The following is a 26,147-nucleotide window of genomic DNA, read 5'->3' on the forward strand; positions in this document are numbered from 1 at the left end:
AATATTTTAAGGACCAAATCTGTTCAAAACTTAAAATAAACCATGATTACTAATTTTCAAAATTGAAATTACGAATTTTAAGCTTTATAGTCGGTAGTACCTTCGCACTTTGGGAGTAAAAAATTTTTGTTTATAAGTTTTTACATTGCCAATTTGTTATCAGGGTTTATTTCAAGTTTTTTAACAGATTTTTTTTTTTCGCAATACTTTCTAAAATAATAAATGATGGTACTTCCCGCTTCGATAATTTTTGTTATAGGTATCGATACTGACGCGTATTGCCGGTCCGAGTTGCGAATTCTAAACAAGCGGATATTAATTTTTTACATTTTTCTACTTCTATAAAAACAAATTTTGTTTCAAAGTTTTCCAGATATTTTTTTACTTTTGTTGTTCTGTTAAAATTGGTCTTTAAAACATGTTACAAGTTAACTAATCAATTTAAATTTTTTATCAATTTCAAATAACATGGTTAAGTCAAGCCAACTCCCATAAGTTTGTTTTAAATATCAAGACATACATATACTAAACATTTTATGATTATATTTTATGAACTAGATTTATTTTATATATCAATTTTATTATTTGTCTTTCATTTAAATAGATATATAAATGATTATATTTATAATTTGACTTTGACTTTGAACTTTGTGTTGGAGGAAATTAATATTGTGATTTATGTAGTTATTAAAACATATTATTATATAACAAATATTAACAAATATTCTCTAATATGGTTTTGTTGATATATTGAGTGTGCCTACAAAATTCTTATCTATAAACTTATTATGGTATAAGTAACGTCACAAAAATTTGAATTTAAGACGGCTGAATTTTGTATAATTCTTAACTTCCCAGAGGAAATTAATGTAATGAGGCCGATTTTGAAAATTTTCCATATTTCCGCGGTTTCAAGGCCGCAATATCCGAATCAAATATTTCCAATGTGATGTCTGTTCGGATTCTTTCGCCTCGATTATCTCGCGAACCAGTTATGACATTAACACGTGACTGGGCTTATTTAATGGTAATAAAAAAACTGGAAAAAACGGAATACACAGAATCTGAAAAGTGGATAAAACACATCATTTATCTATGGAGATAATGATTGTTAGAGCATAAGCTACAGTACATGTTCGAAGAATAATCTATGACTCTAACAAGACCTTTTTTTTTAATGTTTTTCTTCCTCTGAGAAGTTAGTCGCGTGGACTACAGGGATAACACGACTTCAGTACCACACCGGCTATGAATACTCCCTTGGGTGGAGAAATGAACGAACTTAGAATGTCCTTGAATGCTTTGGAACTTTCGATTTAAACAAATATTTCTATTGGTTGTTTATACTTTTTATTATAATTAATTTCAGAAACACCCGCTACATTCATGATTTTATTTGATTATACAAATTTACATATAAATAAATATTAAAAAAAAAAAACTATTTGTTTTTATTAAATACATACATGAAACTTTAAAATGATTTAAATACATTATATTTTTCACAGGGTGATTCTAAAATAGATACATTTCGGGCATGGATTCCCTGCATCAAAAGAACTAAAGAAGTTAATTAGAATAAATAAAAAATTTAACTTTTTTTCGGGATACAGACAGTGTAATAAGTATCAACACAAAAATTTGAAAATAGTGTACTATTTTAACTCGCTTATGTTAGTTTGTAACGGAAACTTTGAGCATGATTTTGACCCTCTTCAAAACGTCGGATTAACTGGAAATTTGGCATTCTTATCAAGGACAATACAATAATTTAATAATTTAATAACTTTATTAGATTATCCTGATCAGGATTATCAGGATTTCTATATCTGAAAATATCTACATTTATTTGCGCTCCCACCATATTTATACTGAATTTTTGATAAATAAATTAAAAATAATTTCTTTAAATTCAAAAAAATCATTTATCGTCAAAAAGCGTGGGATGCTTTTTAAGATATTTTATAATGCATTTTCTTTTACCAATATCTGAATATAAAATATTTAAAAATAATTCAAATTTAGCACCCCACGCTTATTTACGATAAAATGATTTTTTTGAATTTAAAAAAATCATTTTATACCTTTTAGTTCAGCAAGTTTTGTTCAGAAAAGCGTGTTTTTTAGTTTATTTAAACTGTTATTTATATTTAATTGAAAATGGTAAAGGTACCCAGGTGCCTCGTTACTCACATAAGGGCTAACATGTTAGCAACATCTCTTTAATGTTTTTAAGAGATTGTTTAATAATTTGTTATTTAAACTTAATTTTTGACATTTTCATTCATTGGTTTTTAGTCCCTCAAATCTGCTATATTTTTTTGCTCAACAGATATAGAAATACTTTATTAATCTATATATTTACCTTCCCTTATTATGTTTCAATATTGTCATAAAAAACTTTTTTGTTTCTTTTGATTCAAACAGTCTATGCTCGGTAATTTGTCAATGTATTTTGAATCATACTGTATAACATTACGTTATATTGATAAAATATGTCGTCGTCAGTATTCCATTTTGTATACTATTCTAACTTTGCACATTAAATGTTATATGAATGTATGTATATTTATTAAATTTTTTTCCTGTAAATTATGAGTTATGTATTTTTGACGTATATATTTTTATATAAGTTGAATTTTAAAAACATTATGATTGAAATTTATAGAGAATATTATAAATATTATTTAAACTTTATTTTCTAAAATGTACACCTACAAATATTATGTTATGCAGGTAATGTATGTTTGTAAAGAAGATAAAAACACAATTTTCCTGGATAAACTTTAAATTTTATGTAAACTAGCATTTATAAGTAACTAACAAAACCAGGCCTGATTCGGTGGGGCTCAGCTTGATATTAATTTATCAGGGAAGTAAATAACAGTATTCTAGCGTACAAAGATTTACCGAGAGAACACATCATTCAATTGAATAGCCTACTTTGCGTGTCATTAACCCGGTATTAGCTAGAAAAAGATCCGGAAAAGTAAGCCAGGTGATAGTGTTATTATTTATGATTTTTATCTGAACCTCGTAAAACTCTTGCTATTTCGCGGAATAAATTTATTTATTTTTTAAAATTATTGCTACATGAGCTGGAACTGAGGCAAAAAATTACATACTTAATGCACATAACTTTTAGTTTTCTAAACAGACTTACATAAAACCCATGCTTTTCTGGAAAAAATTTTAGCTTTTGATCAAAAATTGTATATGGGCAAATTCGGTTTCAAAACATAAAAAATACACCAAAAAAACAAAATTTCGCTTTCAATCGTGTATTACCTATGGTGATTTATTTATAGACTTCCTATTTGGAACCTACATGTGTTGAAATTTATTTGATAACTTTGATATTATCAGATGAGACTGGTATAAAATAAAGATCAAATTACGATAGAGTTTTTTTTAATTAGTTACATAAAAATATTAAGATCCCGACTAGAAATTGTCCCAGTACTTATATTGGGGCCCGCTTGGGATTTGTTGGGGCATGGCCCAATAGGTCTATCCCAATTGGGATCCGATTGGGAACCTTTTGGGATAGCCCAATGTAAAAATTGGCGATTTTATAATAGTTTTTCCCAACTGGGGCCTATTTGGTTACTTATTGGGAAAGCCCAAATTAAATTAAAATAGGTCTATCCCAATTGGGATCCAATTGGGAACCTTTTGGGATAGCCCAATGTAAAAATTGGCGATTTTATAATAGTTTTTCCCAACTGGGGCCTATTTGGTTACTTATTGGGAAAGCCCAAATTAAATTAAAATAGGTCTATCCCAATTGGGAACCTTTTGGGATAGCCCAATGTAAAAATAAGCGATTTTAAATAGTTCTTCCCAACTGGGGCCTATTTGGTAACTTATTGGGAAAGCCCAAATTAAATTAAATGATAAACACAACGGTTTAATTGTTTTAGTGGGACCTGGTTGGGAACACGTTGGGATAGCCCGATGTAAAAATTAAATAATCTTTACTCTATTTTTACCGGATTTTGAAAAATTTGATTGCTTTGAATAAAGCAAATATATATGTTCTTAATCTTAGTACAGTTAATTGATTTAAAAAATTTCCTACTTTATTAAAAACAATCATAATTTTTCAATTAATTTTTTTTGTTTAAGTTGTTTTTTTATAGTAAGTAAATAGTTATAAATTTAGAAAAAAAATAATTTCCCTAAAAAAGTTTTAATTCAAAACGCTTTACTTCACTTTTAACTCTGTACTTTTTATAAACTTTTTACATAATCTATTTTTTTCTCTTAATATTATTCTGTTATTCCTATTTTCCTTCTATTTGCATCAAAAGTATCAGTTGTTCATTTTTGAATTTTCCGCGTTTTATTTATTTAAAACATTTCACCAGATGGCGCTACGAGAAGTTTTTTATTTGTCATAATAAAAACACATCGAGACACACGGTCGAGTTTGAATCGAAAATAAGTGATTTTTTTATAGTTTTTTTTTGGTATTTTAATTTATAAAAATTCAGCATCATACTATATCATAAAATTTTTTAAGTGCATTTACGTTTAATTGAATTTTATTATTTTGACATATGTGTAACGAACATTTTAAGAGTAATTTTAAATGTCAATTGGAGTTTGGAAATTGAGGTTATGTAAAATGTGAACTTGACGTTTACGGATCAGAAGATGTGAAACGCACTAGTTTTTATTCAAGTATACAAGGTAAAAATTTCGATCACAAGTTATATTGTAATTATTAAAAAAAATAGTTCTTTCATTATTAATTTTTTTTTAAAATTATTATAGATGTCTTTATTAAAAAACTAGCTTCCAGTCCCGAAAACCCACTAGACGATAAAGAAATTTTGAAGGCAATGACAGCAGTGATACAAGGTGCTCGAGATTGGGATGGCCGTCGTCTTCTTCGTTTAAAAAAATGATCATTCTATTGACTGGATCTATTGTATTTTTATAAATTTATAAATAAAAAAATTTGCTTGGTAATTTCCAGTTTATTTTTAATTTGCAGCTATAGGCTACATCATGATTGTATTAATTAACAAGGGGCAAATGATTTACAATAAGGTAAATTAAGCGGGAACAGACCGGGATTATTCGATTGGGAACCCATAGGGCTTGCACATCGGGAACCTATAGGGACTGCCCAATCGGGAACCAATGGGGATCGCCCCATCGGGCCCCAAATAAGTTTCTGCGTTACAGCCCAATTTGGGGTCCCAATTGGGCAACCAAGCTGGGTCCCAAGTGGGAGCACGTGAAAATTTCTAGTCGGGATTATCATAAAAAACCCTGGTTCAATCTGCATTAACAATAGATTTATGGTGGCAAAAGGACTCACACGCAATCTAAACAAGCTATTCGTGTGTGAGTGCGACCCTTTATGGATCACCTATTGAACTTTCCAAACGATAAAAATTATTTTCTCTATAACTGCCAAAAACCCTGAAATATGAATTATTTTAACAGAACAGAGATAGATAGTTTAGAGGTTAAATACATTGTTCCTGTCCAAGAACTATTGAGATAATTCTGGACATCTTCAATATTACGATTGGCACAATCTGAGATCGCTATATTATCTTTTATTCACGAAAAAATGTCCCAAAACGCAATCATTAATTTAAAAGTGGATTTTAAATAGTTATTGCCAGGACTATGAAATGTAAAAGCATGCTAAAAATTTCGATTTGGATTTTCGGACCAAATACGATAACTTTTCTACACTGGGAAATGAAAAAGATTCTATACGCCCTTGATCACACAATATACTTTTTTAATATTAGAGTTAATATATTGTTGAAACTTCTACATCATTTATAAAAAAAAATTGTTAAGATTCGCACAACTTTTTTCATACCAAGCAAACCCACAATCAAATTGATATATAAAAAATTTATTGGATAAATAATTTGATCTGTCATACAGATAGGTGTCAAATAAATAGTTATCAATTATATTTTATAATAATAAGTTACTGTAATATACAAATTAATAATAATCACTTATCATTTTGCTTTTGAATAAGATATTTGTTACTGCAATATACAGACGTAAGACTATTTACCTTATCTGTAATTAATAGTTGTTAAGCCTCTATTCTTGCTTCCATTTACCTCTCTTCTCCTACCACCATTCCCGTTTTTACAAGCAAACTTAACTATGAAGTTCAAGGGCCGTACTGTATACAGAGTGAGTCATTTTAATCTATAATGGCTGATAGCTCGTTTTGTAGTTAACCAATAAAAAATAACTTAAACAAAAATTGTAGAGTTCGATGAGGAGCATCATGTTCTGACATCAGATTGGACCTAGTTCTTCGGGTTGCTTTAATAGCCAAGTTAAATTCTAAATGGTAAGAGATAGAATAACACGTTAAATTACAAAATTGATCCTCATAAAAAACTAATAGTTGTTGTTTAAAACATTTTTTCGAAAAACATTAGCTTCTGGAGTAATGGCGACTTTAAAATATGTCACTGTTGGTTGCATTTAATCGAAATTTATGGATACTATTCCTTGTCAAAGACCGTGAGCCCATAACGAAACGAGAAGTCCAGGATTCTTTTTGCCCATCCTTTTCAGAATAAATCTTATTTTGGTAACAATGAAAATTCTAATACGCTTAAAATTTATGGATACTTGTAGGTCAAAGTCATGAACACAGGCGGATATCCTCTATTGCCTTTGACAACTTTTTCTTAGATCATTTTTCCATGGTTAGCGTTTTTTCTTTCGACTAAATGCAATAATGAAATATTTTTAAGTCGCATTTCATGACGTTTTTCGAAAAAAATTGTTTAGATGAAAAAGCATAATATTTTTATGAGGCTCAACTTTTTAATTTATTTGATGTTAGAATGTGATGTCCCCCATCAAATTCTACAACTTTTTTTGAGCAATTTTTTGATTGGTTAACTACAAAACGAACTAAGCCATTATAGATTAAAATGACCCACTCTGTATACACTAATGCAAGCAGTATGAATGTACAAAAATATCTTGTTAAACCAGCCAGATCTTTTACTAAAACAGTTGCTATGGGTGCTACATTGGCTATGCATTTAAGCTTACTCGAAGCCAAAATATATTGTTTCCCAATTAAGTTAAAAATGCGTTTCTAAAAACAAAACTTTATTTATAAAATCTTGATTTTTATATATTTTAAATTGGTGTGCTGTATTTATATATAGAGATCGTGTGGCGTTCACACAATTATTTTTTTATTCTTATTATTTGTGATAAATGTTTTACTTTCGTTTATTATCTATGTTGTTATTTCATTATCTTCTCTATAATCTCTAAATTTATCGCTTATTTGCAGTACTAATACAAACATTTATTGCGTGTGTGTATTAGGCTGTGTGTATATGTTTTAGGGCTCAGTAGTCGAATTAATTCAACTTAAGAGACTGTTTGTCTATTAAGAATCATTGATTATCCATCCAACGTCATAATCTGAATATAAAATGCCCCATTCTTTAGCGGTATCAAACTGAAAATTGGCTTAAGACGACCCCGTGCCTATAGCGGCAGATTTAGGAGCGAAGTAATTTTAGTGTTATTTACTTATACATAATACAAAAAAGAAAAGATACCCAACAAGTTTGCTGGAAAATGGATCAATGATTGGTGAATAAGAGAGATGAAACGTGAACTAGGGGAATTAAGAAAATTTAAAAAAAGATCGAGTGGTGTCGTGGGACACCTGGTAGGAATTTATTACTTTCGTATCCTTGGTACACTATAAATGAAGTGCTTACTTTTTCATTTTCTAAAAATTTATGGTATTTTCGAAGTCAAATGCTTGTAAAAAAAATTTAATTTTATAGCTAATTTAAGTTTGTACTGTATGGAATAATTGTAGTATTAGTTTAAAAAAGGCATACTTCTGATTAAGTTGTCAACCAAATATGTGAGTACATGATTTTTGGTTTGATAAGGATATTTATTATGAAATAACATAAAATTTGCATTGTACCTACTAACTTCCAAAAACTTAGATATAGTTAGCCCTAAGGAAAAGTTTAGTTTTTCAAATGCCTACTATCAACAAATTTTTTAATCCATCGGGTTACAGATGATCAACATGATGTTTCATTTTTGCACGTCTGCTCTGTAGGGAGATCACGTGACTTACATATAAAAAGTTATTTTTTATTTTCTTGAAAAAAGTGTCTTGCTTATAGATTTTGTTTAGTAAAACGCTTATATCTTTAGACAGTGATTATTGAGTTTCCAATGCCCATAGCTCTGAAACGTTTGCATTTAGACTATCGTGCTCATTGAGCCTTGTAATCAGAATGCCAAGATCTACAAAATCTCATAATATGAACAAATTTGATCGAGGTCCAATTTCATATAAGATTAGTCCTTTTCGCTCCACGTTAAAATACGGGTAAATGATTAAATACTTTTGGAATAATGAGTACAGCACCTTCATAACGTGTATCACACTTGTATTTAAACAATTTTTATTTGTGTATCATATATATATATATATATATATATATATATATATATATATATATATATATATATATATATATATATATATCTATCTAAGTACACATATAAAATCTTTTTTTCTTATTTATCTACTTACTTTACCTTCTTACCTTGATGTTTTTATTTTTAATTTATTTACTTTATTTATATTGTAAATTTCTTGTCATATTTCTATAATTTTATAAGTAAATCTATAATATAAATGACACGTCCAATACGTTCATAAATCAAAATTATGATGTCTTATTTATTTTCATACCATTCTTTGTCAAACACCGTGAGCCCATAACGAAACGAGAAGTCCGTGATTCTTTTTGTTCAGACTTTTCAGAATAAAATTTTGGTAACAAAGAAAGTTCTAACTGTGATTCGAGTGTCATGGTAGGAAGCAAAAAGGGTTGAAAAATGGATATAAATTGTAAAAAATAAATTTACTTTTAAACCTTTTCGACATTTGCAAACTATTCTGTCCCCATGTATTTTTATCATTAATAGAGGCAGACAAGAATAAAAATAGAAATTTCTCTTTATTGTAAGTTCACGGTCTATATTTACAGTTCACTCTTTTCGTCCTGAGTACGCTGTAAAAATTTTAGCTTGATAGCTTTGTTCGTTTTTGAGTTATCGTGTTGGCAGACAAACGGACAGACGGACAGACAACCGAAAATGGAATAATTAGGTGATTTTATGAACACCTATACCCAAATTTTGTTCATAGCATCAATATTTTTAAGTGTTACAAACTTGGGACTAAATTTAGTACACCTTGCATATTACATATATGCATGGTATAAAAATCTGGTGCCATTCGCAAATGGCTGTCGTACTTGCCCACATTAAATTTATAGTTCTGAGAAAATTCTTCCAGTAGTGAACTTCACTGTGAAATTCTTCTGAAAGTATTGAAGGCGCACCACGTTAATAATATGGATAATATGGATAAATATGGATCAATTTATTGATGTGATCTTTTTTACCCATATTAGGTGTTTTAAGAATTAATACTGTTGAAAATAAAAATATTTAAATATTTGAGTATGCCTTGTATATTACATATATGCATGGTATAAAAAGAAAAACAAGAATTTTGACTATATGAGTATGAGGAAATAGGTCTTTTATTTAAAATCATTATTATATTATCTTAATATATATATTTCTTGTGTTCGTGTGTATGTGACTGAACTCCTCCTAGACGGCTGGACCGATTTTGATGAAATTTTTTGTGTGAGTTCAAGGGGATTCGAGGATGGTTTAGATTTACAATTTGGTCCAGTACAACTGTTTTTGAGGGCTCCGTACCAAAAAAATGAAATTTCATTAAATGGCGGGAGCGCATATAAATCATATCACATTATGTATACTATGTGTACTATGTATTTTTAATAGTATTCAGGTATTGTCAATAGGCATTTATTAGAGCCATATGCGAGCGCAGCGAGCTCTACTATCAAAGGTCAGGCCAAAGGTCGAAGGTCAGGCCACTCCAATAAATAGGAGTTAAATTGGGGTTTAGCGGGATGGGTTTAGCGGACAGGCTAAACGTAGTATAGGTATTCATGAATTGGAGTTACGTTTTTACGGGACAATGTCCGTCGGGGCCGCTAGTAGACCTATAAATTTATTATACATATAACATATAAATAATATATTCCATTATAGATTTCAATTTCAACAACATAAAATCATTTTATGAAACCTACGTCCTTGAAAAATCAAAAGTTTACATAACCTTTTTGTGAAATATATCATAACAATAGTATTTTATTAAAAAGTCAAATGCTATTTATTGTAAGTATCCACTCAATTTCAATCTATTTTTATAAGATTCACAATAATATTTTTGAAAAAAAATTTTATTTGTTATTTTAGTAAGTGGTTACTTTTTTTTATTATTATTATTATTATTATTAACAAATATTTGAATTAAAAATATAAAATTCTTCTTCCAAGTTTATATTGTAAAATTGTACATGTATGCATACATTAGAGTAGGTTCTAGTTGAGATTGAGTATGAAATAAAATAGAAGCGAAAATTTATTTCCTTATTGAATCGTGAAAGTAAAGTGTTTCCTTTGGTGGCAATGTACCTTGAATTGACTTTCAAGTTCTTGGGGAGCGCCCGTAAACCAGGGGGCCCGGTCATAAAGAGGGACTTATTTTAAAAGCTACGATGAGCTATGTCAGGCGATAGATAGCAATTAAATCAAACTACGTAATTTTTTGATTTATTTTTTTCACACAGTGAAATGAATTTGCAGTTTAAGTTGCGATATATGAATATTAAATTTCAAACATTGATTACGGCTTCTATGGATTTAACACATTTGAACCAGCTTACGCACATCGGTAAGCAAGTTTTTAGGGTTCCAAAGTGGTTTGAATTGAGCTACGAGAAAACTTCAAGAAGTCGAGAAAATTGCTCATGTGATTATTTTTATTTCCATTTCAAATAGAAATAGAGTTGTATAATTTTTAGAGTCAACTATTGGCTAAATTTGATCATCCATGCATTATTTGACGCATTTTTTTTATTCTTTACAAATTTAAAAGCGAAAATTAATATTTTTTGAAAATATCTCTTTCATTTTGGAAAACTGTTATTTTTTTCGATTGCGACCTTAACACGCCGTATTCCATATTATATGCCTAAAGAAGCTATATATCAAAATCAGCTTTGGGTTCGGAGGGAGATACTTTTTTTACTATCTTTTTTTTTAACCCCCGAACCAAAAAAAGGGGTTGTTATAAGCTTGGCCGCTATGTGTGTGTGTGTCTGTCTGTGGCATCGCAGCGCCTAAGCGGATGAAAAGATTTTGATTTTTTTATTTCGTTTGAAAGGTAATATAATGGATAGTGTTCTTCGCTATGTTTCAAGTGCGAGTTTAAGGTTCCACACACGAAAAATTTGTCAAGATTGTTTTAAATTTAGTAAATTTCACTTATTTGGAATAATTTTACACAAATTAACACTCAATTCAATTAATAATATTCCTATCATGGTGCCTAAGCCGAAATGTTGAACTATTTAGATTGAGAAAATTATTGTTGAATTTATATTGTTAAGGCAGATTACCTTCCAAGCAAGATTAAATTGTCATAGGTCGTTGCGAATAAAACAACCTGAAACCTGGGATGAAAATTCTGCTCACGGATGCATTGCATTCTGAAATCCACCTAGCGCCCACGTTATATGTAGTTTTTTTTTATTATCTTCCATCTTCTAATACCTATAATGATTCTAAGGTAACCATATGTGCATCAAACAAAGATAACAATACATTTGATGTAGTTGTAGACTGAGTTGTAGAGAAACTGATCACTTAACGCGCTCAACTAAATATAATGTTGTTAGTTATTGCATCAATGATTTCTACGGAATATTTTAAAGTGAAGTGGGTACTTATTTGCCTTCCGTTCGTTTCCTAAAGATATATTATTGTGGTACCTATTTGTATCTTCCTTCCATACTTTAATCATATGTACATGGATGTTGTTATAGTACGGGGCCGATCAGTCATGAATCTAAGGATACGTTCTGAAGGTATTTCCAGCTACAACGCACTTGTCGACTGAACAGATTTAGCCCATTTTTTGTTTACAAACTCAGAATAATGTTGAGATTCCGAAGTTGCTGAATTTTTGGTTTAGATCGTGAGATAATCAACTGAAAAATTCGGGATTTCCCCTTTCAAAGCATGTAAAACTCACTGTCCTCCCAGCTATTTTTTACAATTTGTCGACAAAATTGGAAAAAAAGTTGAAGACTTGAAAGAAATGTTTTTGGAATAAAATAGATAAAAAATTTTGGATATTAATTTTCTTTTTCAAGAATCCCCACTAAGGCTGTTGTCTCCGCGTACAATATGTTTTGGACTACACTAATTACAAAAAGTTTTGGGCTATATAATAAGCATGCATAACTGTATTAAACATACATAGTCAAAATTAATGCGTTACTTTAACTCAAATGTATATACAATGCGGAGATATTTTCAAAAAAATAAAGTTCATTCTCTTAACAAAGTTTCTCTTTTCTCTTCTACTACCTATACTCTAAATATGGTCGTTTCTGTTCAGCAATAAAATTCATTAATTTTGAGTAATTCTTTCTCTGGTTTTTTTCTAGAATTAAAAAACTTATCTCGAGTTAAAGACGGTCAATCGACTGCAAATTTTCTTTAATAATTATCCTAATTCTTCCAAAACTATTCAAATTTCGCAATAAATGTTTCAAACCAAAGTTTTTTATAAGTAACAACACGCAAATTTAAAGTGGTGTTTTAAATGACTCTGAAAGTCAAAGAAAATACAAAATCAAAAATTTTGCTCGAAAAATTTTTCTGTATCTTCCTTTTCATAAAAAATATTTCTCATCAAAGGGTGGGGCATGTTGTATACATAAGAATGTATATAACATTAATTTTTCATTCATTTGTGTTGAGAAATAGGACAATCGATAGATTTATAAAGCAGAGTTCAGTTTTTAGAACAAACTCTTCAAAGAATGTCAGACAGTACAGTTATATCTATATATATAAAAGCTAGCTCGTACTTTTTCAGGTAATCGAATCACGCGTGAACGGATGGAATAATTTCGCTATTTATTCTTTTGTTGTGTTAATTATTGTCAAAAAAAATTTAATGCAATAAATGGTGGAAACGCATAAAAATCACGCATTACATTACGTCTTCCTATGTAATATGTATGTATATGCGCTCCCACCATATTTATCTACAATTGTGAACAGGTATTTGAATAGTATTGAGGTATTATTTATTATTATTCAGGTATTGTGAGTAGGTATTTATTAGAACTATATGCGAGCGCATCGAGTTCCACTGCCGAAGGTCAAAAACCTGTCCAAGAGATAGTAGTAAAATTTGGGGCGGGTTTAACGGACTTAGCATGCAGGCAAAGCATAGTATAGTTATTAATGAATTGGACCTGCAGGTTAATTAAGTTTAATAATCGTTGGTCAATAATTACACTTAAATGAATTGTACGTGAAACGAAGTACACCGATTCATCTTGTAGAATATAAAAAAAAAAAAAACTTTGGAAGAAAAAATTGTATTTGTGAAATTAAAAAAAAGTTTAAAATATACTTTCATAAAAAATGATCCAATACGAACAGTATCGCATTAAACAATTCCATTTGAATATTTTATCTTGGATGATGACTGATCGAACCCTATCTATATGGATGGATGTTAGGTAATGTAGTAAGTATACAAAATATATCTCTTGTGTTTCTGGTTTGTTTAAAATGTTGATGACTGTACCACTGATGCTTGCTGCAACAACAAACTCTGAAGAAGATCATCGTCAGGAGATTGAGATGCTGTGCAGTATATGTGTATACATATATAATATTTACTTACTATAATATAATATTAAAATCTTTATTATATTATATTCCTTTCCTTACAATTTTTATTCTTATTTTAATCAACAATTATTTTATTAGACAAATATTATAAATTCACTCTGTTTTATTTATCAACAAAAATATTATTTTCGTTTTAATCAACTTTTGAAAAATGTTTATTTTTAAAATTAAGTTGCGTTTTATAGTTATATAATGTACAGAAAGTTTCGAGAAGTTGAATCCACATAAATCAGCCAAAATGTACTTTACAATATATAATTGACTGTACTGAAGGCTTTACAATCAATGTGTTTTAATTATGCGTATATCAAAAAGTTACATAAATTGAGATTATTCATGGTTAGAGGAAAACCAAGTAGTAAACAAGTGAAATTTACAAAATTTAAAAAACCCCGATAAATTTTTCGGGTATGGAACCCTAAACTCGCACTGGAAACATAGCTAATAACACTCTCCATTAAACTATATTTCAAACGAAACAATAAAATCAAAATCGGTTCATCTGTTTAGTCGCTACGATACCACAGACAGGCAGACAGGCAGACAGACAAACACACACACACACACACATAGCGGTCAAACTTATAACACAAAAATTTGATTAGAACTTTTTTTTGGTTCGGTGGTTAAAAAAGTATCAAAATATTGAAGTAGAAAATTTTAAATTGAATCCATAGATCAGAACAGCTAGATGAGTCAGCAGATGAAATCAATTAGGAAGGTTTTACTAGGAGATTGATCAGGGAATGGAAACCAAAAAAATATTCAATGAATCTAGTGGACTTTTATAAAGTCACTGCCTTACAATCATAAATAATAATTTGCATTACAATCATAATTTAAGTAATGAAAGCATTATTGACTTGAATTTTTGTAATTAAAATGTATAAATGCGTACTCGTTTGCTAGTAGTCACCTTAAAAGTGCGCCTTCAATAAGGCTAAGAGATATTGCATCGATTGATTAATTTCTTATGTAAAACATTCAATAAAATACATTTTTTTTTTTCTTTATTTACAGCATGTGATTGTCATCCAATTGGAGCATCGGGAAAAACGTGTCATCAAGCAACCGGTCAATGTCCATGTAAAGATGGTGTTACTGGTTTAACATGCAATCGTTGTGCCAAAGGTTATCAACAAAGTCGATCCCATATTGCACCGTGCATAAGTAAGTTCAAAAAAACTATTTATTTTTTTCCCATATATATTTATACATTGTTTTTGTTTTTTTTTTTATAGAAATTCCACAAGCTGTACAAATTCAAGCAACTTCAAATGGTGAAGGGGGCGCGGGGGCTGGCGCCCGGGGTAAGTAAGTGACTACACATACTACTAACTATACTACCAGCATACAAACACAAACACAAATTATGTAAATACGTTTAAATACATTCTCACATTAAAACAAACACACATGAATTGTTAATTATAATATTTCTATACAATTAGCTTCAAAAGTCAATGTTTCTATTCGTTCTAGTAATAATTATCCACGAATTCATTTAAATGTCATTAAATTCTTATTGTACATACCTACTTTTTTATGACTGTACAAAATATCTGCAACCAGACGTCTTTGTATTTTAATATATTCTCAACAATTTAATATTTAGTTCCACCTTCCACCAAGATGAAGATCTTACATAATGTAGAACTTTAAGTATTCCAGTAAACAAGGATTAAACCTCCAAATTTTTATCCTTTAGCTCCGATTGACTTAAAAATTTACGATAAGCGGATAAGATCCTAAAAAACAAAAGGTAAATGGTGATTAGTGATGAATTTTCCAGGGGATTGTAACCACCCCTTCTAGGAGGTTGAAAATGAAAAATATTATTTGAAAGTGACAACGGAATCAATATTTCGAAAAGTCAACGCATTCCGAGTAATTGGCGATTATTCGGAGTATTGAATTCATTACTCTATATCGATTCCCGTTTTCATTTTCAACATATATTTTTCCACCCCCTAGAAGGAATGGCTACCACCCTCTGTGCAAATGCACAACTTGGCACCATACAACTTTTGATCTACAGGGTAAACAAAGAAAAATCTCAAACTTTTATCGAAATCGGCGCTCGTTTACTGGAGTATAGAAAGTTAAGGTATCATATATGCATGGTAACAATTTCCAATTCTCTTAAATTATTTATTATAGGTAACTAAGGTAGGAACTAACTGTGCAGTCTCGAATTTGAGAAGAATAATTTTTATAATTGAGGGTTACGGCGGAATACGGGGAATACAATAATAAGAATACGATATAATAAATAACTTCGTAGCAATTATTACGATATTTACATTTCGTGAATTTGGAAAATTTGAATTTCACTAAAGTCATTATTTTTATTGGGAATTGGAATATCTTAAGGACTTATCCACATCTTGCGCTCTAGATCAAACCATTAAATTTCCAATCACATAAAATTCAATCGAAAAATTTCCAAATAAACAAACTTTTATTGAATACATTACTGCCCTCATAACTATAAATAGATATAATATGGCAGACTGTTGGTAATGGAATTTCGTTCTGGCATTAGATATTATGAATTATTAATATATTTTATTTATTCTGTTAAAATTTCAAGACTGATAAATGACAAAATTGGATTTTTTTAAAATAAGTATTAATAGCGTTCTGTCAACAATTAGGAGGGATGAAAATGTTCTGGCAAAAATTGTATGAAGTAAAAATATAATTTAAAGTAATTTTCAAAAATTTTATGACTTATATATTTTAACAAAAATAAGCCTTATTTCTCACCCTTTTATTAAAGATTTAGGGTAGTCCACCCCGGCCACACATGGCTGCCAAAAGTGGCTTTTCAGTATCTGTAGGTATTGAGGTTTTACTATGAAAAGTTTCGTGACTTTTGAAATGATCACTTAAAATTGGTCACTGGCTCTTGGTCTAGTAGTTTGCCAGTATTTATGTCAAATATACCTACAGTTAAAGTCATTTTTAATGTCATAGCTAATAACGGATTTAAAATCATTATAGTTGAAAGTTTTCGTATTTAGGTCATTGTGTTTAATAACACAATATATCTATCATTAGTAATATCAGCCAAATATCTAAAATACATTGAAATGAAAATAATGAAGCGAATTATAATCATTTAATCTTTTTATGATAACTCTAAAAGCCAATCCTTTCGGATAATATGAATCACAAATCTAGACTTTTTGAATAAATCTATTATTTCTAATCTTATATCGATTGACATCTGAAAGACATTGATATTTAGATAATATGTATATAGATTATCTAAAATTAATTGCTCGATTCATTTCCGATTCCAAACAGGGTTTCCAGTTGAAGTTAGGCTCAAATTACCTTAGTAATCGCTTTCAAGATGAAGCACAGTGATCACCTAATACAACTCTTTGAACTGTTCAATTTTTCAGAATACAGGCATCGTGCTTCATACAGGCCCTACAAGAGGGATTATCAAAGATCCCCATGGTGGTGGAGTATTTCAAGTCCCACAACCCTCCTCAGCTATGCTCCAGCAAGTTTGAAGCGAGCGCAAGCGAATGGCCTACCTGTGTTTATACACATTTTTGCCTGTCGTATGCCCTACGCAAAGAGTCCGCTGTTTTATTCCATGAACGCCAAAGAAAAGACATTACTGTCGAATTTAATACATAAGTTTATGATTCGAGGATCGAGGTCAAACTGAGTTGCACTCCAAACGAAGTAACACTTTGAAGAGATTCAGGTCACTTTAGTACATCTTTAACAGCGACATTCCGTTCATATTTAAGCTAAAACTTTCGATGTATGCATCCTTACGGATTCAACTTACGGATCGCAAACATCTGTATACTGTATCTATACGGCAAGAAATTTTTTGTGAATATCATTATCGGTGTGAACACCATACTGTGTACTGTATTGAAGGAATAATAACATTCGCGGACGTGGCAATACAGTATAGGCGTCAGGCCCATATTGGCTGGCTGATAACCATAATACTTATGGTGGTTAGCCCTATTAAGTAGTGTTATATTACTTATGCTAACGTATATATTATAGTATCTGTCTCTATACCATACTAGCATTGAACCAAACGCCTTGCATTTCTCACCCTAATACACAGATATTTGGGAAAAACTAAAATGAAAATTTCTTTGTAGATGTTGATGAATGAGATAGGCGCAGAAAAAAAACTATCGGAATAGTCCTTAACCCAGAAAATATATCTTATATTATAACACACATTGGACAAATTATGTTGCTATTTAGGACACCTGAATCCTGATCCTCTACCTCATGTTTATTAGCCACTGTCATTCGAACTGGACTATTTGCACCGTTATTAATTAAACATGCACATTATTATCACAACATATTGGTAGTCAAGTAGTATTTTGTTTAAAAAATGTGTTAATTTCTTCAAAATTGTTCTATCAGACTTTGTTTATAAACACCTATTTACTTCTCTTATATAATATGAAACGAAACATCTTTGTAAGAAGATATTTATAAATAAAACTTGTTGATATTTTTCAACTTGTAAATAATTAATGTTATAATAATATATAATTTTTAAGAGTGTGAATAGTTTTCTCGTGTTTATTATAATTATATATTGATTGAAAAATCAAGTATATTTACAATTACGTCATAAATCAATATAGATTCTTATTAGTTATTAAACAAACTTTTATATGTATACATGAAGTATTAAAATAGAGATTCGATACGATGCATAATGAACGTAAAACACAGGCAAATTAATTAAAATTTTTAAATTTAACCAATGCTGTAATTGTAATATCAGCAGGAGGAATACGCTGTATGGGATGGCCCCGCCTAAGACTTCAGCAAATGCATAGAAAAAAATAAAATAATGATAATGATTGGATACACTTACAGTCGAAAAATACCCGCTTAGAAAAATAAGAAATTTTATCGTATGAGGTCAAGATTCATGGCCCGTTTCAAGAAGAAATCAATATTCCATGCTTCGACCACATACACCATTCTGTGCCAAATTTCCATTTTTCTATGCAACTCTTTTGGAAATTAACAATAATATCCTTTTTTTATCCTCTGGGACCCCTCCCTCTGGAGCCGTGGAGCTGGAGAAGATGAAATCGTCAAAAGTGATCAAATCAACCCTACACAAAATTGATCAAATATTATTTAAAATGTCTTTTTAAGTAACTTTTGTAACTTGGTAATCTTTGCTTAACCTCACCCTTACCAAACTTCCAATAAAAATATTATAAGAATAATATATCAATTTTATAATAAGTCTTGTCCGATGTTTCGGACCGTTTATTTCTAAAATTTTAACACTCTATTTTAACACTTATAAACGTATTACGCAGTTGTCATTATTATTGATGAAGCCCTGTTGTGAAGCTCTGCTTGGAACACTATGTATATGTCCTTAAATTGAGAAAAATTGGAAAAACTAACTATTGTATAACACAACAAGATCATTTGAGACGGTATACGCAAAAAAACGCTAACTTGCGAGATCAAATCACGGACTGTTCGCCGTATGGCGTATATTATTGTATATCCTTCATTACAGTACAGCATTTAGCAAGTAAAATCAGTCGCTATAAGATCGCTAATTAAAGTAGTAAGAGCACCAAGGCAATTTTAGACTTCTTATTTTGGTTTTCGAAATATCGAAAGCTCAATAATAAAACAATATTTTCAATTTACAATATTTTGAAAATTACTCCATATATCGAATAATTTTATTCCTACTTTTCGGCTTATATTGCGAGATCAAGTTATAACGTAATTCACCATCAAAATTGAAAATATATATTGTTTTTTAATTTTGTTCCCACCACCGTGCTCATACATCCTTAATTAGTCTGGCACAAAGCGTTTTTTTTTTCAATAGTTTGTTAAGGTTTTAACTTTAATTTAAATAGTTTTTTATTTATTTTCACTGGCCAGTTTTGAAGAAATCTATGAAAACATATCATCTACCGTTTGCCCATAAAACCAATGTTAAATATGTCTACTTTTGAAGTAATTTATTTATTTAAATAATCGGGCTTTTATCTATTAATGCTATTAGAAAATTAAACTTTCGGCAAAGTTAATTAAAAATTACAAAAATTAGATTTAAATCTGCTCGTAAATTAGAAGCTAATTGAATAACAAATGCGAAAATACGACAAAAGAGTAATGGAACTCTCTCCATGCATGTCTCGCTATTGACTGGTATTTTGAGCATGGCAAATAAAATAAAGTTGGTTTCTAGTACCGAGGTCCTACCCAACCTCCTTTTTTTTGCCAATCAAAAAATAAAAGCGTTATTTATTGTTCTTGCTGTTTAAATAAAATGTGAACTGATTGTTAACTTGTAAACGATCTACCTACACTAACGTTAATAGACATTTTCATTGAATTTGACTATATTTATACGAAATAAGAATTATTAATAACATCAAGTACTTGATAATGATTGAAAAAGATGATGATGATGATGAAGATCGCGTGACCTGTTTAATGAAAGAGGGACCTCATCATCATTTTAAGAAGACACAGTGTTATGTATATGTAAGTCGGCCTATACAAACTCTATAGGTTATATATTATATTCGTTTCGTTATATTCTTGCTACGAGCCAGTCAAATGAGATTCATTATAATGCCAGTTTCTTATCGATAATAAAGAAATGCAGTGGTTCAGAGCTGACAAACTATCTGAAATAACACTAAAGAGCCAAAGATCTGCCTGATAGTGGGCAATTTTCCTGAAATATTCAGGGTTTTAAGAATGAATAGTCTCAAAACTGGCTTCAACTACAAGTCAATATCTTGAAGTTATCTAATCGAAACTGTTTTAAGCTCCCGTTACATGTATAAACTTTGACTTTTCTTTTCATGTTTAAACTTTGAAATTCTTTTTACTAGAAATAAGTGTAAAGACTATTCTATTTTAAAAATTTGTATCGAAAATTAATAGAAAAAGGGTCGCCCTATTAGCTCAGTTGGTTAAGGCGTAACAAATTTCGTCCGCGGTATGCGGATTTAAATTAATTTACAATCAGCAATTCTCGATAATGCACACTAATAAACGCTGTAAACTCAATCGCTATTAGGTGCTAGATGTATACTTCAGCTCTATGTAATTTCAATGAGAAATATCTAAAATTCAGCCCCTTTGAAATCAACTTTTTCGTAACGTTGCTGTGTTTTATATCATCCGGTTTTACCAAGCAAATAAAAAAAAATTAAAAGTCTCGCAAATTTTAATTACCTACACAATAACGAAGTATATTCTTCATAAGTGTGTTCTAAAGATTTTGAACGTATTTTATTAACTCAGTTATATAAAGACGGATTTGACTACAGAAGAGATTGAAAACGATTTTTAATTCGGGAAATTCTATTTCAATGTTAATCAAAATGAGGGTAATTTTTCATTCCGTGGATAACATAACGAAATATTTCCTGTTTTCCTGCTCTATCCCTATCCCCTCAGTTCCATATTAATGTAGCTCCGCGATCTTAGCACCTCATGTGCGGAATTTCGATTGACCAATTATACCATCTGAAAGGTCAGAAATTGGTCATAAAAGGTCAGTTGGTCTCATTAATTGGTCAGCATCAGAAAATTTTTTATTAAAGATTGAAAAAACTCCACCTATGCGCGATCGGGAAGCATTCGCTGATAATTGGTCAGCTAATATAAATAATTGGTCAGTTTAATTTTATATTCAAAAAATAATATAATTTCGAAAAAATTTTCAATTTTTTCAACATTTGTACTAGGAGAACATAAGTGGGAATTAGTAGTTCCTGATAAGGAGAAAGGTGAGTGTTTTCACCCCGAAAGTCTAAAATTTTATTTTGGCAGAAAGTTATTGGTCTGCCCACTAGAGGTCACACTCACCAAACACGGGTGTGCAGACCACTAACTTTCTGACTTACGAGGTGACAACAATTACCTTGCTATCAGGTACTACTTATTCCGTCCGTCCTTGATGTTCTCCTAGTAGAAATGTGAAAAAAATTGAAGTTTTTGAACGAAAAAAAACTAATTTTTTCATCATTTACTAGGCAAACATGCTGTGGTGGAAATTTGAAAAAAAATGAAAATAAAAATCAGATTTTGCTTAAAAGATTTAATGAACTTTTTTTAATATATGTCCTCACCTAGTTTCGAACCAAGGGACTATTTATTCGAAGTCAGATACGCTAACCATTATACCATTAGGGCTCTGTTATTCGTATTAATAAATAATTATATTCATATTTTCGACTTTCTTAAATTATAACAAAAAGTAAAACTCATTTTCGGAAAATTTTGAGTAGTATTATTACAAAAAAAAATGGCAAACGAAGTTTGAAATACTTACCTATCGTGAAGTTCGAAATACTCACCTATTTTTAACTGAAATAATATTGTATAGCTACAGAGAGAGATGGGGAAAAATAAAATAAAAACAGGGTTTGAATTTTCAACTTTATTTAAATGAAATCAAAATACATAAAAACTATTTACGAATTACTTGCACATAATTCCATATAATTAATTTCATCTTAAAAAAATTTTTTTGCATCAACTTTTTTTTTTACAAACCAAATACCACACAAAAATAAAATGAAAATCCAAAAAGAATATTACGTATTTACAATCCAACTTCTTTATCTCACCTATATTTTATAAGAATTTGTTTGTACCTTTACTAAAAAAAAATTAATTAGTTAATTAATAATTTTGTTCTGAAAGGAAAAATGGGATAGAATAAAATAAAACAAAATTTAAAATATATAACGATATTTATTTATTTATATTAATTTAAAAACGTTATCCCGAAAATTGATTTTTTACTATATAAAATAACCATTATTATTATTCATTCAAATATTTTATAGGTGACATATGTACAAATATGTATAATACAAGTGAAAACAAACAATTGACTGAGTTAATTGTTGAAATACCATGCATAGTCAGTGTTGATTTATTTATCACATTACACATACAAACATGTGACACATACATAACTGATAATCAAGTATAGTACCTATTGTAAAATTTCCGCCTAATTGGCGCCCTCACGAGTAAACAGTGATGTTTATGAAAAAAAATTTTACATTTAAACTTTTGTTCTATCTCTAACGGTCTACAAGATGGGTCCTACGGACCCAAGACCCAATTCACCTATGATGCTCATTTACGAACTTGACCTCACTTTTTACGTCCTGAGTACGCTGTATAAATTTCAGCTCGATATCTTTTTTCGTTTTTGGGTTATCGTGTCCACAGACGGACGGATGGACGGACGGACAACCGGAAATGGACTAATTAGGTGATTTTATGAACACCTATGACAAAATTTTTATACTAACATCATTATTTTTAAGCGTTACAAACTTGGGACTAAACTTAATATACTATGTATATTTCATATATACATGGTATAAAAAGAGTGAAAAATTTAAATAAAAGGAAAAATTCATTTTTTTAAAAGTAAAAATTTTATCCATTTTTTTTTTTTTTTTTGATATGTACTACTATCAAATATAAAAAAAAAAAATTATAAAAAAAATATTTCCCCTACTCTGTCTGGTTTATAGTGAAGAGCTGTGCGTAAGTACTCACTGCCCTGATAAAACCATCCGGCTCAAAGCATGCGCGTTACGACAGAGACAACTTTTTTAATTTTTTTTAATATTAAATTAAACTGACCAATTATTTATATTAGCTGACCAATTATCAGCGAATGCTTCCCGATCGCGCATAGGTTGAGTTTTTTATTTTTTCTGCGAATGAGGTGCTAAACTTATTAATTGACCTTGAAAAACTTTAATCTTTAATAAAAAATTTTCTGATGCTGACCAATTAATGAGACCAACTGACCTTTTATGACCAATTTCTGACCTTTCAGATGGTATAATTGGTCAATCGAAATTCCGCACATGAGGTGCTAAGATCGCGGAGCTTATTAATGTGCAATTTGAAGCACAGATTCATGAGGTTCACAGTATCCACTTTCATACATTCGACTGATATAACATTTCCAAAATACTTCTAGAACAATAGACAATTTATATGTTACATTGGATCTAATACTTAAAGAAAAAGAAACGAGAAATCTCGGATATTATTTAAGCCGAAACTGATATTATTTTTAGATCGCTCCATGGCAGGTATGTTATCATCTTACGCCCTTAAAACTATTTGTGACAAAATAAATCTTTAAGAAAAGTGGTTCTGTTAGAACTTATTTTGTATAATATCGACACTATAATTCCAAAAGCTCATACACCAAAATTTCTCCTGTTTTTTTATTGGTTCTATTTAAAGGTTTTTTCGTTCCTCGAATACCCAAAAAGTATCTTAGGTCAACTAATGGTCTATTATATTTCATAATCGATCACGAAAACTCTCGAGTAAGGACAAATGAGTAGAATCAATTTAAAGTGAACTTACCTTACCACTGACGATATCTAGATTGAATGTGAATTGATCTTTAAATGTTAATGTTGAATAGCCGTCTAAAATAATCATGCATATCATCAATAGTTAAAAATCAACATTCCCCATCAATTTATTATTTTTATACAGAGCCGCAGCACAACAGCAATATAAGGCTTGTTGCTTACTTTAGAACTCTTAGTATACTATTAGTACAGTTAAAGATGTTACAAATAATGGAAAATGATAGAAACCGCTAGCATTTTGCTAAAACCTCATTGACTGTGTTTCTTATGTGTCAAATATCATTAGTAACGCATGAGTTAGTGGTGTAAATGTTTCTATTTGTTACTAAACAATAAATTTTTAATTCAATGGGACGGTTAATGTTAAAGTTGGCTTATAAAATTAATAAATAGGCCACTAGGAAATTTGATAAAAATTAAAATTTACGTAGAAATATACTTAAACATTCTCATTTTAGATAATATCTCAGTCATAAAAGCACATAATTGATTAAAAATGTTTACAAGACCTAATGATGCTCATTTTCGAACTCGACCTCACTTTTTACTGAGTACACTGTAAAAATTTCAGCTCGATATCTTTTTTCGTTTTTGAGTTATCGTGCCCACAGACGGACGGACGGACGGACAGCCGGAAATAGACTAATAAGTGATTCTATGAACACCTATGCCAAAATTTTGTTGGTAGCATCAATATTTTTAAGCGTTACAAACTTGGGACTAAACTTAGTATACCTTGCATATTACATATATGCATGGTATAAAAAGCAATGATTGTGATGAATTTTGAAACAAATGGCACATTTTTTTAATGACATAAATGTTAGAAACGCAAAAAAAGAAACCAAGAATCAACATAGAAGTGGATTATCGTACGAGTTCCCCAATGAGAGAATTACTGCTTCGTAATGTTTTTGAAGTAATGACTGTAGATTTTACCAATATTACGTCAACAAAATGGATGACAGCGTTTTTGACAGAATAAAAAAGGTTTAAAATTTAATTTAATTTTATGGCAAGCAAGCGTGTGAATTTTGCCAGAATGTAATTTTTTGTGGCTTTTTATTAGGAAAATCAACATTTTGAAGTATTTTTTCAAACACAGACCCTATTACGTATACATTATACATGTATAATAGTTTTCGATTATTTGACAAACTTTTAACATTTACGTCATTCAAGTTGCCTAATTATCAATTTTTTAAGTGAACTTTAACATGGATTGAATTAACAATTTATAGTTCATTAACAAATAGAAACATTTGCGCAACTAACTCATGTGTTACTAACGATATTTGACACCTAAGAATCACATTTCATGAGGTTTTAGCAAGATGCGACCGGTTTTTTTCATATTCCTTTATTAGCCGATTTATGTAACATCTTTTACTGTACTATATAGTCGAGTAGACATAAACCAAAGCAAAGCATTATAAAGAATGTGTGGGTTCATGTTATTCGTTTTTTAGTAGCTTTCTATATGTGTATAATCATTAAAATTTGAATAAAAATATAATATTAAATTATATGAAAATTTATTATCAATAAATTATTATGAACATGAGAGACATCACAGATTATAGGATTAATTATATTTTTTTTTTGACAATTAATTTTAAAATATTGCAGTAATTTCCATGAAATAATATTATATCTGATTTTAACTTTTGTTTTTTTTATATAACAAACAATAAAACTTTGTATTGCAACAGCAAGGTCATTCTAAAAGTTATGACAAAGCGAATGTTTAATGAGCCTGTTCACAATTTTTTTTAAAGACAAGTTTATTTGAAACGTTAATCATCTTTACGCCCT

At 29.8% G+C, this 26,147-nt stretch overlaps 1 protein-coding gene across 2 annotated transcripts in view; it reads left to right on the forward strand.

Annotated features, from left to right (window-relative positions):
* LOC123298335 (netrin-B) overlaps positions 1-26,147 on the forward strand; it is a 267,661-nt gene that overhangs the window by 229,086 nt on the left and 12,428 nt on the right. The window contains exons 4-5 of one of the 2 annotated variants that reach the window (XM_044880312.1): positions 14,914-15,063; positions 15,135-15,203. In XM_044880312.1, coding sequence (XP_044736247.1) covers positions 14,914-15,063; positions 15,135-15,203 — 219 coding nt within the window. Of the gene's footprint in view, positions 1-14,913; positions 15,064-15,134; positions 15,208-26,147 lie in introns of both variants that reach the window. The other variant, XM_044880311.1, reaches the window with a different exon arrangement.

This window comes from Chrysoperla carnea, chromosome 4, assembly GCF_905475395.1.
Source record: "Chrysoperla carnea chromosome 4, inChrCarn1.1, whole genome shotgun sequence".
NCBI lineage: Eukaryota > Metazoa > Arthropoda > Insecta > Neuroptera > Chrysopidae > Chrysoperla > Chrysoperla carnea.